Source organism: Macrotis lagotis, chromosome X, assembly GCF_037893015.1.
Source record: "Macrotis lagotis isolate mMagLag1 chromosome X, bilby.v1.9.chrom.fasta, whole genome shotgun sequence".
NCBI lineage: Eukaryota > Metazoa > Chordata > Mammalia > Peramelemorphia > Peramelidae > Macrotis > Macrotis lagotis.
This window is the reverse complement of record NC_133666.1, coordinates 158,096,158-158,115,071: the sequence shown is the minus strand read 5'-3', so window position 1 is coordinate 158,115,071 and position 18,914 is coordinate 158,096,158. Positions and strand designations below refer to the sequence as shown.

The 18,914-nt window shown below is 32.6% G+C and overlaps 1 protein-coding gene across 6 annotated transcripts in view; it reads right to left on the bottom strand.

The window, feature by feature from the left end:
• DMXL1 (Dmx like 1) overlaps nt 1-18,914 on the bottom strand; it is a 181,004-nt gene that overhangs the window by 51,241 nt on the left and 110,849 nt on the right. For all 6 annotated transcript variants that reach the window (XM_074199607.1, XM_074199612.1, XM_074199608.1 and 3 more), the window contains 4 exons: nt 13,994-14,172; nt 11,510-11,655; nt 3,032-3,117; nt 1,759-1,960 (listed from right to left, as the gene is read on the bottom strand). In XM_074199607.1, the coding sequence (XP_074055708.1) occupies nt 1,759-1,960; nt 3,032-3,117; nt 11,510-11,655; nt 13,994-14,172 (613 nt within the window). The remainder of the gene's footprint in view (nt 1-1,758; nt 1,961-3,031; nt 3,118-11,509; nt 11,656-13,993; nt 14,173-18,914) is intronic.

Below are 18,914 nucleotides of genomic sequence, written 5' to 3'. Positions count from 1 at the left end.
TATAAAGGAGTAATAAGGAAAAGGGGAGATTTCCATCAATCTTCATAACAAATATGTGAATCTTCAGAGCCAGATTCACATAAAAAAGCACATATGATTAATAATTTCTATGTAATTAATACAGAACATAAAAAATGTCACAAAATTAAAGAATTGGAAAAAATATTAATCTCAAATAAAACAATAAAATGATGTTTGAGTCTAGTTTTCCATTGAAAAGCAATCAAAAACAGTTTTAAAAAGTTAAATAGTAATGTACATTGACATCTCATTGCTCATGATAGATAAATTTAAATTTTATGAATTTGTAAACTGCTGCTCTTTCTTCTATCAATTACATAAGTTAAATCAATGTAACACAATACAGCCAGTCAACAGACATTTATTAAGTCCTTACTGCTTAGCCATTTGTTTATTTTGTTTAAAAGTAAATATTTTTGGACAGCTCAATACAACAACAACAAAAAATTTGTCCCTCCCCTCAAAAAACATAGTTAAAAAAATTGACAAATAACTATATGCATAAAATACTACATTATATACCATATATAGTATATACTATACCACTATATATAAACACACACTATATAACATATAAATATACACAAATACACTTTATATTTATATTACACTATATATTATATGTGTGTCATACAGTATAATGTACATATATATGTAGGTATGTCTGTATGTATGTGTGCATGTGTGTGTATACATACACATACACACACACACAGTAAAATTAAGAGAATATCTGTGGAAGACATTCACACATATTTTCTTCTAAATGTTAATTGAACTCTATTTTCCACTAAATATACAGGAGATGTTATTTGGGGGGGAGGGGTGAAGGGATATCATTGAGATAAACAAACTGATCAACTTTAAAGGAAATGAAAAATGAAAAATCCACCCAAAAAGAAAACTCAAAAGACTATGATGGTCAATATATGAAAGCACAAAATATTTTCTGGACCTATTTAAGCTATATTACATTGAAACTATTAAAGAACGTGTGTACCAATATCATATTTATATGATATAATAATATGTCAAGGGACAATGAAAATATCTGATGTTATTTTTCAGTTATATTCAGTCATGTTCAGTGCTTTGTGACCCCATTTGGGGGTTTTCTTGGCAAAGTTATTCTAATGGACTGCCATTTACCTCTTCAGTTCATTCTACAGATGAGGACACTGAGGAAAACAAGGTTAAGTAACTTTCCCAAGTTCACATAGTACTAGATTTGCACTAGGTCTTCCTAAACCCAAGAGCAGTGTGCTATCCACTGTGTTATCAAGCAGTCCAAAAATATTTACTTTTAAACAAATTAAACATAATACCTAGTAATCCTAGGAATTCAGTAGTTTTTTAGTTCACAGAATGGAATGGAAGAAAAATCATTTACAGCAGATATAAGAAAAACTTTCTTTCTTCTCACTGAATGATTAATTCACACATATTTTCCCTTCAAAAAGCATTGTTGTCTAGAAATATGCAGTTATGAGCACTGGCCCTGGAGTCAGGAGGACCTGAGTTCAAATCAGCCTCAGACACTTAATAATTACCTAGCTGCATGACCTTGGGCAAGTCACTTAACCCTACTGCCTTGGAAAAACAAAAACAAAAAAATAAAATATACAGTTTCTTACAAAAGTAATCTCACATGCTCAGAGAACTTCCAACATTTACTAATAACAATAATCAACTATAAAATTCATATAGATATCAAGATAATACTTATAAAATATGTACTTGAAAGGGGTGTTCGTAGGTTCAAGCAAAGCTTTGTGGCGAAGAATTGCAGGACCTGCTGACAAACTCTCCTCAGAGGTATGAACTGAAATATAATTTTGAGGTGGCCCACCATGTATTTCAAGTCTTCGGAGAAGAACTTGTTCCCAGCACTGAAGAACTTTTAGAACTGCATGACATAATGGTGAGCTAACTGGAAGCTCTAAATAGAAAACAAAGTAACACTACTTACTCTTTTGTCCTTCAATTCCAAAAATACAATAATCTAGGAAAACATCATGACCAATCAATAATAAAGAAATAAACTAAAATTATGATTTGTGTTATTATAAATTATTATAATTTAAATTATAATTAAAATAGAACAAGAAAAAAGTTGTTGTATAAGAATTATGGGTTTGCAAAATAGGATGAAGACCCTACCCTTTAGAGTATCACATAAATTGCTGGCAATTCAAGCTACTTTGCTGTTGGTTCTAAGACAAATTTTTCTAACATACAAAATTCTAAACAAGGGAAGATAACAAGTTCCTGAAAATCTCATTTTAACTCTTCCACTCTTGTGGCTGTTTCAATGCCATAGTTTCCTGATTTTCGTCCTACCTCCCTAATTTCTCTGTCTCCTTCACTTACTTAATACTTGTACCAAAGTACTGATTTTGGTCCTGTTTATACTTACAGCTTTCACAGTTCTGACTATCAGTTCTACACACATAACTCTAAATCTTTATCTGCAGCCATACCTTCATCTTTAGCTCTACATTTATATTTTCCATTGCCCATGTCTAGTTCTATTTGGATCTGACAACTTATAAATGTCTGACTCAATTCTCTCATTCTCCCAAATAGATCTTCCTTTTTCTAAAACAAACTCTCTAGTCAAAAAATGATCTTTCCATCCTTGAACTTCATATCTGTGTTTATGAAATTATCATGAGCTATATTACATATTATTTCTGTATAAGTTGTTTCATCCTCCTTGACTATATTCTTCAGTTTCTGGATCAAAATTATTTCTGCATCTCTTCTAGTACTTTGCAGTGTTTGTTTAAAGAAAGAATTTAATGTTTCTATAAATTAAATTCATAAGTAATTAAATAGGTTATGACATAATTACTCATATAAATGAATACAAACATAAATTTCTGAAATATCTGTCAAAAGGTTAAAAAGTTTGATAAATGAATTTGAAAAACTATTAATTATTCTGTTCAGCAGAAAGGTTCTAATCAATTCAAGTAAAGATAGTAGTGGATATTAAAGTATTTATTACCTGAAAGATCATGACCAGCCAATGGATAGAAAGTCTTCAAATTATGAAGCACCAATTGCACCATAGCCAATCTCATCAATGACCAACTAGAAATAATATCAGTGAATAATTTATAAACTTATTTATTATTTGAGAGTACATTAATAAGATTTTCTCTTTTTAATTAAAACAATACCTGCCATACAGCTCCTATTAAGATATTATCATATTAGTCTTAATCTATTTTCATCTATCTTGCTTTTTTAGTCTTTCATTTGAAGGTTGAATTTCTTTAGCAGCAAGAAGAATTGGTTTTAAACTAGATTTAATAAGAATAAATTAACCAGAAGTATGTTAACTAAGGGGGGGAGGCACCATTGCACAATGGGCAGAGAGCCATCCTTGGAGTTAAGAATACCTATATTTGAGTCCTGTCTCAAACAGAGGTTATGTGACCTTGAGCAAGTTATTTAATCTCTAAGTAGCTAACTCCCTAAGACTATATAAATTTCAGAACAGTAAATGATCTGCATTATTTGGAGGGAGTTTCTTCAACATGAGCTCAGTGAAACAGGTAAAGCAGTTACTAGACCAAAAAAAAAAATTCCCAAGGAAGAGAAAGTTATAATAAAATAAAATGGAAAATACATGGTTCTCTCATGAAATGTTTGCATTTAAAAGTAAGGAGAAAGAGAAATAAGTCAAAGTAATTAGAGACTGAGGCTCAATCAAAATAATAAAAAAAAATATCACTAATTACTACAGTGTTCAATTAGAAAGATAAAGTTGTTTCTGAAAGTTCAAATATTGTTAGCAAATATTTCACACATCAGTTAATTTGTACATTTTAGAGGAAAATAAGGATATAAGCAAAAGAAACAATATTAAGGTTCAAATAATAGCATGTTATAAATCTATAAAATAGGAAAAGAATAAGTCAATCTCTGGACAACTTCAGATCACAATGTTGTGTACTTCATCTAGATATCTTATATCAAAATAATCCAGCAGGGCACAGATTTCTCACTGCATTCTGAAAAATTTGCTACTGTAGGGGAAAAAAGGTTCATAGTGCTAGGGTTTAAAGGCATCTTAGAGATCATTAAATCAACCATTGTTTTTTTTACAGATGTTATATTATACTATTCTTTGCAAATAAGATATTGCTCCTGTTAAAATGTACTGCATCATCAGGAAGGGACCTCTGCCTCTTCCATCTGTATATATGTGGGGGCTAACTCCCATTAAAAGATATACATGTATGTGGCTTTCTCACTTTCTTTACTTAGCCTCCAAGACACTAATTGTTCTGATCCTCCTTCTTTGTCTCACTAGATCCAGAATCCCAGTCATTTCTTAGTAGTCTCTAAAGCTATATCTCTGAGGTTCAAATAAACCACAGCAATTCTAATTATTGTCAAATATCTATGGGTTTTCATCTATATCTAATCTTTTCAATCCTATATTTGTAATAAGTTTTTGATCTCTACTGCTTTTTAAGATTTTTATAAAGTAAAATTTAAGAGGTAAAATTTTGGTTACATGTGGACTCACTTTCTAATTTTATAACATAAAAATAATTGTTTTCCTTAATGTCAATACAACTGATTACCCATATGATTTAAATAATTTCATTTCAGTTTTGTGACCTATAAATTGATGGAGATGGATAAATGATGTATAATACCTCAAATTCTATAGCTCTCCTAAAGTGCAGAAGGTAAGAATTGATCCTAGAATTATAGATTTAGAATTAGAAGGAAATTTTATCTTAGCCCAGTCACTTCAATATATGGCTAACAATCAACAAGAACTTCTGAAAGGTTAAATGAGTTAACGATCATATAGGCAGTAAGTAGTGTTAGGATATGAAACCAAGTACCCTGACTACAAACTAAACATTTTGACCACTTTATAATTCTTATATTATTGTCCATTTTTGGTCAATCAATACACTGTGATTATATTTTAAAGATAGAAGTTTTTCTGAGAATTTCTGAGAAGGCAACAAAAATCATTAATGAAACAAAATAAACCATAAAAGAAAAACCAAAACTCTTTAATATAAAAAGAAAAGGGTAAGAGAAACTTGATCAGTATCTTGTAATCTCAAGGGTAGAGACTAATTTGTTTTTAATTTTGCCTTTATTTGACTGTATCATATATGGTTCACATAGTAGGTACTTAATAAATACATGTAAAAACAGATGTATTAAACGAGGATTTCTTAATATTTTTTCCATTATGACCCAGATTCATTACAGTGAAGCCTACAGACCCCTTCTCAAAATAATTTTTAAATGTATTAAAAAAAAATCAAGGATTATAAAGCAAAACAATTATATTGAAATACAGTCATCAAAATATAAAAAAGCAAATTCTCAGACTTCTCAGAGACCAGGCTAAAAATCTTTAAGTTAGATTGACCAGCTGTTCTCAAGGTCTATGGACAGATCTTTCTTATCACTTGTATGAGTACTCCTTCCACTGATGCAGATCTCAATCCCTTTATAGACTTCCTATCCTTTCCAATTTCTGTCCATGTCTTTGCTTGTAGGTCTAAGAACTGTGGGATTCTTAGACCTTTTGCCCTCATCTCCAACATTGTGCCACTTATCACTGCAAAAAAAATAGCCTCATAAGAATAATAGTTGCTTTATACTTTTGTTTATTTTATGTGTTACTGGCTAAAAAAAGTCAATCCTCTTTTGATAATTCCATGATTGATGATCATAGAGCCCAGATTTTGAGCTGGAAGGGACATTAGAGCTCATCTAGTCTAGTGGACTTTTAAATTTTGTTGATAGCACACCCAATAAAAAACAGTTTGCTTATTTGTGAACCATAAACATGTAAAATTAAACTAATAATTATGTAATTATAAAACATATAGATGTAAAATAGAAATAATGATGAAAGTTGATTATAGAGAAAATAAGGAGTCACTGAAATTTAATAAGGAATAATTTGAATAGACTTATGTTTTAGGAAAATCAATTTAGCAGCTGTATAAAGTATGAATTGGAGAGAGGAAAAACTTGTCTATCATTTTGTGATAGCCCAGGTAATAGATGATGGAGTTGTGAACTGGAAAAGAAGATAAGAAAGGAGATGTGGAGGGTGTAGCTGTGTGACTAGAAAGAAAAAAAATAGATGCAGAAGATATTATGGAGGAGGAAATGACAAGATTTGGCACAGAGTTAGAGGAAAAAGTGGAGAGTAAATGGATAAAGCCAGGTTTAAGACTGGATACTGAAGATATCAGTACTCTCAAGAAAAACAGAAATTCAGAAGAAGGATGGATTTGATAAAAGGATTGAATTTTACTTTGGACGCATTAAATTTGAAATGCCTATGAGACATCCAAATTAAAATATCCAAAAAAAACAATTGTGATGCAGACAGGAGTGTGCTAGAGTCTGTTTTGTTGTTGATTCTACAGTCTTAATTTAGTGTGTCATGTGTACATTGGAGAGCAGAGTGAAAGTTGGATGTTAAACATTTACTAGCATATCTCTGGATACAAAATTGGAGCTGAAGAGAAAAAAATAGGGTTGAGTATATAGATCTATATAGAGAGAAAATTAAAACCATTAGGATAATGAAGTCATCAAGTAAGAAAATATACAGAGGAAAGAAAGCTCAAGACAGAACCTTGGGCAAACCTAAACTTAGGGCATGTGATTTGAATGATGATCCAGGGAAGAAGACTGAGTGGTAGTTGGAAAGGTAGTAAGAAAATTAAGGGGAAGCAATCTGAGAACAACCAAGAGAGAAGAAAAGAATGGTCATCAGGGTTAAATGCAGCAGAAATATCAATAAAGATAAAGACGTGATAAAAGATGATCAGATATGCAATTAAGAGATTGTTGGTAATTCTGTAGAGAAGTTTCAGTTGGATGAGGAGTCAAAGAAAAAAGAGTAGTTTGAGGTTTTCCCCCATTTAAACTCAATGAACACAAAGACTGTTATATTTTTCTCTTTTCATCCCAGCACCTAGCAGGGGGCCTAATTTAAGAAATCCTTATTAGTTGATTGATCTATGTCACTGGTGTTTAAGTTGAGCAAAAATTCTACTGATTTTCAAGATGCAAAGGGAAATAAATTCTGACTTCATAAACCAATTTACAAAGTACTTCAAATATATTATCTCATCAGATCATCACAATAACCATGTTAAGAAATATAATTCTCAATATAGTTAAATTTTTTTCTCTCTTTTCCAACTCTTACCTAGAGTAAGAGGACTAGGGGACTTCAATATACAAATACTCTAACTTCATTATTCTAGTAAACTTCTTGGATCTACTGCACCATTTCACTTCAAGTACGCAGATATTTTTTTTTTAAATTTTATTTATTTAAGGCAATGGGGTTGAGTGACTTGCCCAAGGTCACACAGGCAATTATTAAGTGTCTGAGGCCACATTTGAACTCAGGTACTCCTAACTCCAGGACTGGTGCTCTATCCACTGCACCACCTAGTGGCCTCAAGTACACAGATAATCTTAATGACCTTGACATCAACCAAAAATGTTCTACAGCAATGTTCAAAAACCCCTTTGTCTGATTATACTCTTCATTAAATCCTTCCTTACTCTCTAAGACTCTTAACTATGTCCTGGTTCAGGCTCTCAACTCTCTCTTGAACTATAGCAATGAACTGGAATCCATCTTCCATTCAGTTGCCAAAGTGATTTTTCTAAAAGGTAGGAATGACAATGCCACGGCAACTCCCACTAAATCTAAAAAAAAAAAAAAACCCTCAAAAAATAGTTCCCTATTATTTCTGCTGGGTGCATATAAAGTTCTTATTCTTTGTAGCTCTTCACCTAACACATAGGCCTTCTATGATCCAAACACACTGGTGTACTTGATATTCCTTGCATATGATATTTCACTGTACATTTAATTGACTGTCCTTCCTGCCTGGAATGCTTTCCCCTCCTCCTCTCTACCTTTCAAGACTCAGTTTAAGTCCCATCTTCTGTAATATGTCTCTCCTGGTTCCCCCAGCAGCTGCTCCTTCCTCTCATAGAATACCTTTCATCTGCCCTTTGTATGTGAACTTGAGAATACATAATTTACATATTGTCTACCTGCCTTGTTAGAATACATAGAATACATTGTGTTTTTGCCTTTATTTCTACCTCCATTGCTCAGTATTATTGACTGGAACAGAGTTAACACTTAACAAACGCTTACTGACAGAAAAGATATGGGACTCAAGGCAGTAAAGTAGCAAAGCTGATTAAGTGCCTGAACCTGGATTAGAACTCAGAATTTCTCTCCTCTATCTTCCCCTGTTCTTTCCATGATATCACAATAATAGAAATAAAGCTCTTGTCTCAGTTTAATTAGGTCTTATGCAATGTTAATTTATCAGAGGAATATCATGGAAGTAGATATTAGAAGGAAGTCAAATTTTGGAATCAGGCTCATGATAAGGAGGAAGATAAATTCAAAATGGGAAATGCTGATTTTGAGGTATTGATTCAGAAGATATGGTCATCTTTTTTTTTAACCTCTCCCAAGAACCTAGGATTTCAGACTTCTATAGTCATCTACAGTTCTCTCATACATTTTCAATCTTTCCTTATCTTCACTTATCTTCTTAAATTTCACAATCCTTAAATATCAAACAAATAAAAATGATTCATCAATTCTGCCACCCCATTTAGCTGCTATATTTTATTTATCCTTAGATCTAAACAATCTAAGTCCAGATCACTCCTCTTCTATCTATCCACAATAGAATGTGTATTTATTTGGAATTTATGGATCTCAGATGCCTCTCTCCCCCTCTCCATTTCTCTCTTTCACTCTCCCTCTCCTTCCACCAGACTGCTTGGAAAAGGAATATAGGGAAGCTCTGTGGCACAGAGGATAGAGCACTGACCCTGGAGTCAGGAAAACTGAGTCCAAATCCAACCTCCAACACTTAGTAATTGCCTAGCTGTGTAACCTTGGGCAAGTCACTCTTAACCCCATTGCCTTAAATAAATAAAATTTTTAAAAAAGAAAAGAAAAAGGAATATAAATGTTTCCACATGTTTGATAGCCATTCAACTCATCACTTCCTAACAATCTGAACTTCCTACATTTCTCAAAGAAAATTATCCAGTCAGAGGTCAACTCAATTTACTTTGCCTATCCCCTAAGTTCCTCAGATATAGCTCTTTACCTCAAGAAAGCCTTCACTTGCTAACTACCTCTTTTAAAGGTACTTAGCTTGTTTTTCATATCTATACAGCATTTCTCTTCATTTTCCTGAACACTGTTATGTGGGTTTTCCCTAATGTATTGCTTCTAACATTCTAAAATATGGTTGTGGACTCAGGAATTTACTCTTTATTGTAGTTATCTGTATGTCTAAATTACATTCCCCTGCTAGACTATTACCAGACCCCTCCTCTTTGATAACACCAGGACTTTGTAAATACCTTAAACATTAAATATACATAATACCTTTCATATTGAACACAATATTGAGCTCCATGGAAGCTGGTAATATCTCACCTGAGTTTTGTATCTTACCCTGTGCCTTAATAGAGTATGTTATAGTGCATATTTAGTACTTAATATTTGATGAACTGAATCTTGTAGGTAGGAATAATAAATAATAAAATGTTAAATGGGAAGGTCAATATGTAAAAAGGCAGGATGAAATAAAGGGACAGTAAATGATCTAGCTTGACTGGGACATTGAGAGCAGCTATATAAAACAGCAGGACTACAGTCTGAGAACAAGAGATTATCAAAGGGAAAGAAGGAATAGACTTATTCTGTTTAATCACATAGAAGAGAACCAAGAGCAATGGTTAGATGTTGCAAATGTGAAAATTTAGACCTGATGAAAGAAAAAAATTTCTGAACAATATTAACTATCCGAAAGTAGAATGTACTACTTTCAATAAGCAATATGTTCCCCCTCATTTGAGTTCTTGGTCAGGTACAAGGTTATACTAAATGACTGTAATGGTTCCTAAGATTTGATGATTCTGTGCATGAAGGAAGTACTCTCAAATAAACCTAGTGGTTAAAGCAACTGAGGTTAATTGAATCCAATGATGTTAAATGACACTAGCCACAAAGATCTAAATAAGAACAACTGCTACTTACTTGAAAAATGTATAACCTTAGACTAATAATGTATAGTTAAACACAGGTGCTCAGTCTTAGCACAATGGTGTCCCAACACCTTCATACTAGAATCTACTTAATTCCAAGAGCTTCACAAATCACTACACTTTAACTACATGCATCTCTGATAAATATCTAACAGCATTGATCACTACTTATAAGAAACACAGGTATCAAGAGTTTGAATTTTGGAAGCCCTGGTTAAATCAAAGACACCAAAGACAATAGCTATGATATACTGGGGCCTAGATGGATAGTTACTACTTGCTATAACACCTTGTAACTTCCTGATGTTCTGCTTCAGCCTCAAAAAGGAAATATGTCCTAGAACTTGATAATACAAGTTTGAATAATCTACCCGAGTGATCTAAATGGCATCTATTTCACTTAAAGTGAATGACTATACCTACAGCTTTAATTAGACATCAGAGAAGAGCTCAATTCCTCAGGATACCTTTGAATAGGATACCTTTGAATGTCAGTCTAATGGGTTTCTATTTTTACTTGATAAGGAGCACCACCAAAGGTTTCTGAGATGCAAATGAGACCTATGCAATAAGAAGTTTGCTTTGTGAGCAGTGTGAAGAACAGACTGGAGAGGAGGGAGACTATCAACTAGGGGTCTAGACAAGAGATAATGATATAATAAAGTAATCACAGTGATATTAATTTATTCAAGGAATATCATAGAAGTATATGTTAGAAAGAAGTCAAATTTTAGAATCAGGTTCAAGATAAGGAGGAAGATAAATTCAATATGGGAAATGTTGATTTTGAGGTATTGAAACAGAGATATCTAGTAACTAGATAGAGATGTGATAATGGAGTTCAGAATGGGTCCAGTCTGGACCTATAGATAGATTATATGCATAGAAACACTAACTAAAGTCACTGGAATGAAGGAACTCAACACTCAGAGAAAGTCCACATTTAGTAGTAGGCAGTAGTAGCAATGGAGACAAAGTAAAAATGAGATAGGAAGACAAACAGTCAAAATCTGAGTTTTTCTCAATCTCTAAGGATTAAATTAATATCAAAAAGAGTATTGTGAATTGGATAAGATCGGGGGGGGGTGTTGAAATCAAGGAGGAAGTTCTTAATTTTGTGATACTGGACACCATAAAGATATATAAAGGCCAAGTAGAATAGTTTAAATAGAGTGAGTGTTGGTAGAGAAAAAAAGGTAGATTACAAGAATTGAGGGCTTAGAAATTGAAAAGTAGAGGCAGAAATATAAACTAACTAGTTTTCCTATAATGTGGTATAAAGATTAAAAATCTTACATAAATGATCAAGTACTTGAAATACTTTAGAAAGAAAAATGTCTCAAAGCAACTTAAAATACATATTTTATACCTGTATGAATTTGAATTAGCATGCTCTTGGAGTTGATAATCTGAAGTTAAAACATCTTCATCACCATCCTCATCCTCATCATCACCACTTTCCTGACTCTCTTCTGAATCATATTCTGCTCTACTTTGGGAAGGTGGTAAAAAAGGCTAAAATAAAATTTTATAGAATTCATAATCCAAACATGTTAACCAAGACATCCAAATATATATCCAAACAGTTCTATTTTATGTCATTTTAAAAACATTTCTATTGGCACTTATATTGACAGCATTCAAAGGACATTCTGAATCTGGGATAGTACAAGCAACAGAGGAAGCAGAAAGACATCTGTGAATCTTGCTAAAATGGAGACGTCAGTGGTATAAAACCACTGGTGATAAGAAACTAGCCAGTACATAGTGCCTGGCACATAAAAAACACATCATAAATACCTGCAGCTCCATTGTTCTTTGTGCTTTGACATAGTGGTGAACCAAGCAATTCATTTGTTTTCGAAACATAACCATAGTGACCCTGAAATAATTCCTGTTTTTTTTTGTGAGCCTTTTATCCCCTATCATTCTTTATCTCATTAGTTATTTGTAGCTAAACTCCTTGAAAGTGATCTAGAGTAAGGGGCACTCACTTTCTCTCCTCTCACTCTCTTCTTAACCCCTTAACATAACTTCCAACCTCAACATTCAAACTGAAACTGCTCTTGAAAAGTCACTAATGATCTCTTAAAAGTCGCCAAATTCAAAGGTTTTTGCTCAATCCTCATTCTCCTCAAACTTTGCAGCCTTTGACAATATTCATCATTTTCTCCTTGATATTCTTTTTTCAATACCATTCTTACCTGGTTTTTTTACTCAAGTGACTGATCCTTAGCATGTTCTCTAACCAAAAATGTCTCCAGGTTCTATTTTGGATTATCTTCTTTTCTCCCTCTATACACTTCACTTTGGTGGTCTCATTAGCTCCCAAGGATTTAATTACCAATTATATGTTGATGATTCTCAAATCCACTTATAATGCTTTAACCTCTTTACTGACCTCTAATCTGCCTTTCAGACACCTTGAACTGGATAACTAGGAGATAAAATCAATATGTCCAAAATACATCAACTCTCTTTTGTCCTAAAACCACAAAAAAATCCCTCGGACTTATAAGCTGGGAGTCATGCTGGATTCATCACTATCTCTCTTCAGTCAAATTGCTGTCAAGCTCTATCAATTTCACCTGACACTGTCACCACTCTAGTACGGGTCTTCATTAACTCATGCCTTGATTATTGCATACTGGTAGGTCTGCCTACCTCAAGCCTCTCCTCACTCCAATCCATCCATCCTTCCTTTAAGCACCAAAATGATTTTCCTAAAATACAGTCCAATCAGCCCCCTCTAATAACTTCAGAAGCTCTCTATTGTGTCAAGAAGCAAATTCAAAAATGCCATGTCTAGCATTCAAAAATGCTATATCTAGCATTCAAAGACTAGATTAAGGTAGCTTAACCCCCAACACATACTATTTGATCCAGTAAATACCCTCTGTAGCTGTTCCACAAACAAAACACTTCTTTTCTCAGCTTTAGACGGTCTTTGACATGCTCTCATCTTCCTGACTTCCTTAAAGTCCCAATTAAAATCACACCTTCTACAGAAAGTTTTTCCCACCATCTCTTAATTCCAATGCCTTCCCTCTGTTACTTATTTCCTATTTATTCTTTATATGCCTTGCTTTATATATCTTTGTGTGCCTGTTGTTTACCCATTAGACCATATGCTCCTGGAAGGTAGAAACTTGTCTTTTGCCCCTTTTGAATACTCCAGGATTTAGTATAGTGCCTAGCATGTGGGATATACTTAATGAATGTTTATTGACTAACTGGTTTTCTAATGGCACTTCTTTGCTAGAGCAAAGTTAGAAGTATTAGCTTTCACAACGTTCCCTGGGTAGTCCTATTATGACATTACTCCTGTAACTCAGAGAATAGGCAGCAGCACAAACATCAGAGAACAAAGGAAATGGATTGTTTTCACATTTAAGTTGAGGTATCCAACTTTTCTCCCAAGACAATGCCCATTAGCACAGTGCCTGGCACACATTAAAGACTCAATTAATGAATATTTTCCTTCCTTCTTTCCATTACTGAAGCCTGGGTCTCAAAGAATTTCATATTTCAGGTTCCAACCACTCTATTGCCTTGACCTTACTTTCTTGCTTTTTCCACTTATATATTATGTATTTTTATATCCTTTTCATATCAAAGTGTACACTTCTCTCCTTGAAATCTCTATAATGTCATAATTCATCAAAGTACTGGCTTTTTAAAAAAGTTTTAGACAGTTTAGAAAGTGATCATGCTACATACAATAAAATTTTCATAAATAATCTATAAAAACTATCTTTTAAAGGATTCTGGTAAAATATTTAAAAACAGAAGCAAAAGTCTTGTTTTTAAAATGAATATAAATACACAAATATTTCATGATCACTTTAGATACCTTTGCTATGAAATAATCCCAGATACTAAGTTCAGGAGGAATAAATTTTTCCTTATAAATCAAAGATTCTTGGTCTCCTATAGGTGAGGAAGAGTTCTGTAGAAGGCAGTCTCTGGAAGATATTTTTGATGGCCTAGATCGTTTGTGCTGCTTTTCACCATCTTCAACTGGAGGAGAAACTAAACAAAATTTAGGGGAAAAAAAAATTATCAGTACATCATTAGAAGAAACACCATTTTCATGTTAAATATGATTTACAGCTTATTTCTACTTAATATGATCTAATTTTATTTCCAAAAAAAAATGTGATTATATGAGTCAAAAGTTTCATATTATTCAATTAAGAAAAGAGAAAAGAAAAAATAATGGGGGAAAAAAACAACTTTTATGGCAATCTTATTTCATCCTTCTATTCCTAAAATCTTTAGAAATTGCCATGACAGGATTAGGATTTCTTTTTAAATAAAGGTAGCTAGGAAAAACCTTCTCACTGTAAGAAATTCCACAGCTCTAGTCAAGGAGCTAACAATGTCATGTGAGTATAGATTAAAGAAATAAAAATTCATTGGGGAAATATAATTAACTTCTTCTTATGTCAAAAACTTATGTTTTTGTTAGCCAATGTGGAAAACAGTAAAATAAATTGGAAACTATAAAAATTAATTGGCATAATCAGAAATAAAAGCAATAGAAGGGAAACATGACTTTTCTAGACACTAGTATCTAAGCATTAAACAGTCTGTATTGTAAATACCAAATACCATAATTTATTTTTCCACTCATTTAAAGATTTAAAAAAATATTTTATAATAAATTTCATCAAAATCTATTAGCCAATCACGAATGTTCTAAAAAGATGACTAAAAAATGACAATCATTTCATATTAACTGTAAAATGATTTCGTTTCTACACCAATTAGTTAACTTACCTTTGAATAAGATGTAGATATTTGTGCTGTAACATAATTTATTCTATATTTTATTGTTTAGAGGTGATCAACTAACAAACAGCATGCACATGCATTATTTTTGGCAAAAACACTAACTTTTAACATTATTATTATTTAAAAACTTAGAAAATATAAAATATTAGTATTATAGCACTAACTACAAAATTATCTACTATACATTATCATTAATTTTCTTTTAAATAATTAGATATTTTAAAAGGTTTATTTTTATATTTTTGCCTAACTTTTATAACCCAATCTTTGGCTAAAAAAGTCAGAGAAAGCAAAATTATCAATATATTCTGGATATATTTAGATATATTCTAAAACATTTTGCCATACTTTATTAATTCATAGTTATAATCTGAAAATGTTCTTTACCTTCTCAAAATAGAGATATAATATATATATATATAATGCCTACTTTATAAATGATTGCTTTCTCAATGAATATATAGACATAAAAAAATCCCTGACAGAACTTAACTTTTGCCTACAAAGTTAGTGATATATGATTTCCTTCACCATTAAAATGCGACAAAAAAAAAAATTGAAAGTGCATGTTAGAAGAGAAATTTAGGAAGGTGTTTTGTTTACTGTTTTTCAAGGGTAAGCAGCTCAAAAGCAACTCAAAGTACAGTCTGTGAATCCAGCTAAATAATGCTGACTCAGAAAAGAGACTGAATAAATGAAAATGGAATAATTTGATGTTTAAGGATAGCTAAAAATTTGCAAAATTACTACCAAATTTATTTTTTTCATTTTGTTTTCAAGGCAAATGGAGTTAAAGTGGCTTGCCCAAGGCCACACAGCTAGGTAATTATTAAAGTGTCTGAGGCAGGATTTGAACTCAGGTACTCCTGACTCCAGGGCCGGTGCTCTATCCACTGCGCCACCTAGCCCCCCCCCCCCCCAAATTTATTTTTAATGGATTTTTGGCAAACAAATGTAATGCTATGAAATGTTATGGAAGATAACAATCATAAAATTTCAGTGATGAAACAGATCTTAGCAATTGTCTATTTCATCCTTCATATTTTAATGGTGAAAATGTATATCCAACTTAGGAAGAGGTAAGCAAAAAAGCATAACTTTTCTCTTTTTTCTACTGAATGCCAAAGAAAAACTTACTCTATAACTTAAGAATTACAAAACTTATTTAGGTAGAGTTCTCAAAAGACTTTGTGAACTGATATTTTATTAATCAAATATGTGATATTAAATTTTAGGAATTCTCGATCTAAAGAAAGTGAAATGCTGTAATAGAATTAAGTTCTACATGGAACAGAGTGCTGTTTTTCTCCCCAACCTCTAATTCTCTCTCAAGCCACAGCAATACTCTCAAATCATTTTATGCTGTGTACAACTACCCTTAAGTTATTTAAAATTTTGACCTAAATTTGTTGGTGGGAACAATGATATGGAAATCTGAGATACAGTTGGCCCAAAGTTCTTTGGTATATGCTGAATAAAACATATTTTTATAGGACTATTAAAAGTTTAATGTATTGGAGTGGCTAGGTGGCGCAGTGGATAGAGCACCGGCCCTGGAGTCAGGAGTACCTGAGTTCAAATCTGGCCTCAGACACTTTATAATAATTACCTAGCTGTGTGGCCTTGGGCAAGTCACTTAAACCCATTGCCTTGAAAAAACTAAAAAAAAAGTTTAATGTATTAGTAGTGATAAGAATAAGAAGAGTATACTGGTAAACAAAATTTTGGGTAGAAACTATCAGACTACATTTGGTGAAAAAAAATAACGTTTACAAGAAATTTGTAATAGATTATGGAGAGAATAGAAAATATATTTAGGCCTTGGGCCTTAAGTTCTTCAAATTCTATGAAGACACTACTCTTCAGAAGTAAGAGGAAGTGTCCCCAGATATTAATTTTGCTTTCATGTGTGAAGTCTTCTTCTAAAATCTTACTCTGATGCCTTATACTGGAATGGAGGTGACTCTTGATTTCTGACAGGTTTTAACAAACTGTAAAGGTTTTGAAAAACAAATATAGTTGTGGATAACATATCTTTTGTCCAAAGACCAGATCAGTTCAGAGAAGTTCATCAAGGCATTGTTCATAGCAATGGTTAAAGACCATTTATAAAGATTTGCAGCAAATGGAGTACCAACTCAATGAGATTACAGATTTTTTGGGGGGCGGCTACATGGCACAATGGATAGAGCACCGGCCCTGGAGTCAGGAGTACCTGAGTTCAAATCCAGCCTCAGACACTTAATAATTACCTAGCTATGTGGCCTTGGGCAAGCCACTTAACCCCATTGCCTTGCAAATACCTAAAAAGATAAAAATAAATAAATTACATATTTTTTTAAAGAGTTAAATAGCCAGATATTACTTATAATTCTAAATCCAGACTGGAAATTCTTACAGTAGGTTACTGAGAATTTAAAACAAAGTTGAATACTACAATGGTTTAGAGAACTGTGATATATATTCAATTTTAGTAATATGCAAATAAGTAAAGGCATTTGGAAAAAAATGATCTGATAATCACTTAAACTAGGTTCTGGAGCTATCTTGTCTTTAAATTTATCTTCAGGCTTATACCTAGTCTTCAAAGCATCAGGAAAGGAAAAGAGTTCTTGGAGAATGAGAGCATAGACAGATACACCAATTCAACATTTATTGCTACATGTAACAAATACACTCTTACAATAAAGTTACAATAAAGACAAAAGTTCTTTGCAAAACAGTAATGTCTTTAACCAAATATCTAGAAAACTTTTTGGTTCCTTGTGCAAATAAGAAACAAACATGCATGTTCTGCCTCTCATCTATTGGAGTGTGTATCAAGTCACACCAAGAGCTCACTATATTTTCCCCTCTGCTTTCAATTCTGATGTACATGGCTTTGCTAAAACTAGATAGTCATAGATGGCATTTAACTTTACATCACAGGAGAACCAGAAATAAAATGGAAGCATTAGATTTGATGGCATTAATGACCCCTGAAAGCACCAAGATGTTACAAAGGCTTATGGCTCTCTCATTATCTTCTAAGGTGCCATCCCTCAATTTGAGAGCACAGATTTACCCATCTCCTGAAGAATAAAGGGAGTGAATAATACAAGAATATACAAAGAACATTTTCATTACTATTCCTTTCAGCCTTGGTCTGAGACAATTTCTTTTCAATAGAATAAGAAATCTCTATAACATGAGTTAATGTCAATAATATCTCTATGCCTATGGTTGTAAATCAACAATATAGTTTTGTCTTAAACATGAGGCTGGAAGATCAGAATAAAGCAACATGAAAATCTGTCCCTAGAATACATTGTTTTTCCTACCTGCATATGATTTCATTCTTCTTTCTTTATCTTTCCTTCCCTCTATGTGACCCTATCTATTTAACCCTTTCTCTACTCATCTATTTCCCTATCACTCGCTTTCTTAAAATCTTCAAAAGATTTATAATTTCAATATGGGTACTACCCTCCATTCACTAATGTAGTATTCAAACCTCAGCAGACAGTCTTAGGAGATTCTTTCTACTAATGTAGAATTCAACTCTCAGGAGTTTCTGTCCTCCTTGCTTCCTTCCAGTGCCTCTAATAACAAGGCTTTCTGAAATTGGTTCAGTTAATCAAATGATCACCCATCCCTAAGTTCTTACACAAAGTCCTATTGATTTTGGTCTCAACTAACAGTCTCCAGGAATCCAGGCTCCATACAAAAGACCTAATAGGAATATGACTTTGGGGGGGGGGGTATTCTCCTTTAAAATGAGTCATTGAGGAGTCATTGAGAACTGAAGTTTAAATATTATTTAATGGTTTATTGTATCTTTCCTATTTTTAATTTTAAAAGTAAATGAATATTTGCCTTTTTTAAAAAAAAGATCAAATTCAACTGCATTTGTAATTTTCTGTGTGTTTACGCATCTCAGCAATCCCCATATTTGAAAGCATTGCCTGAATTAAGAAAGCCAGTCCATTGAAAGCCAG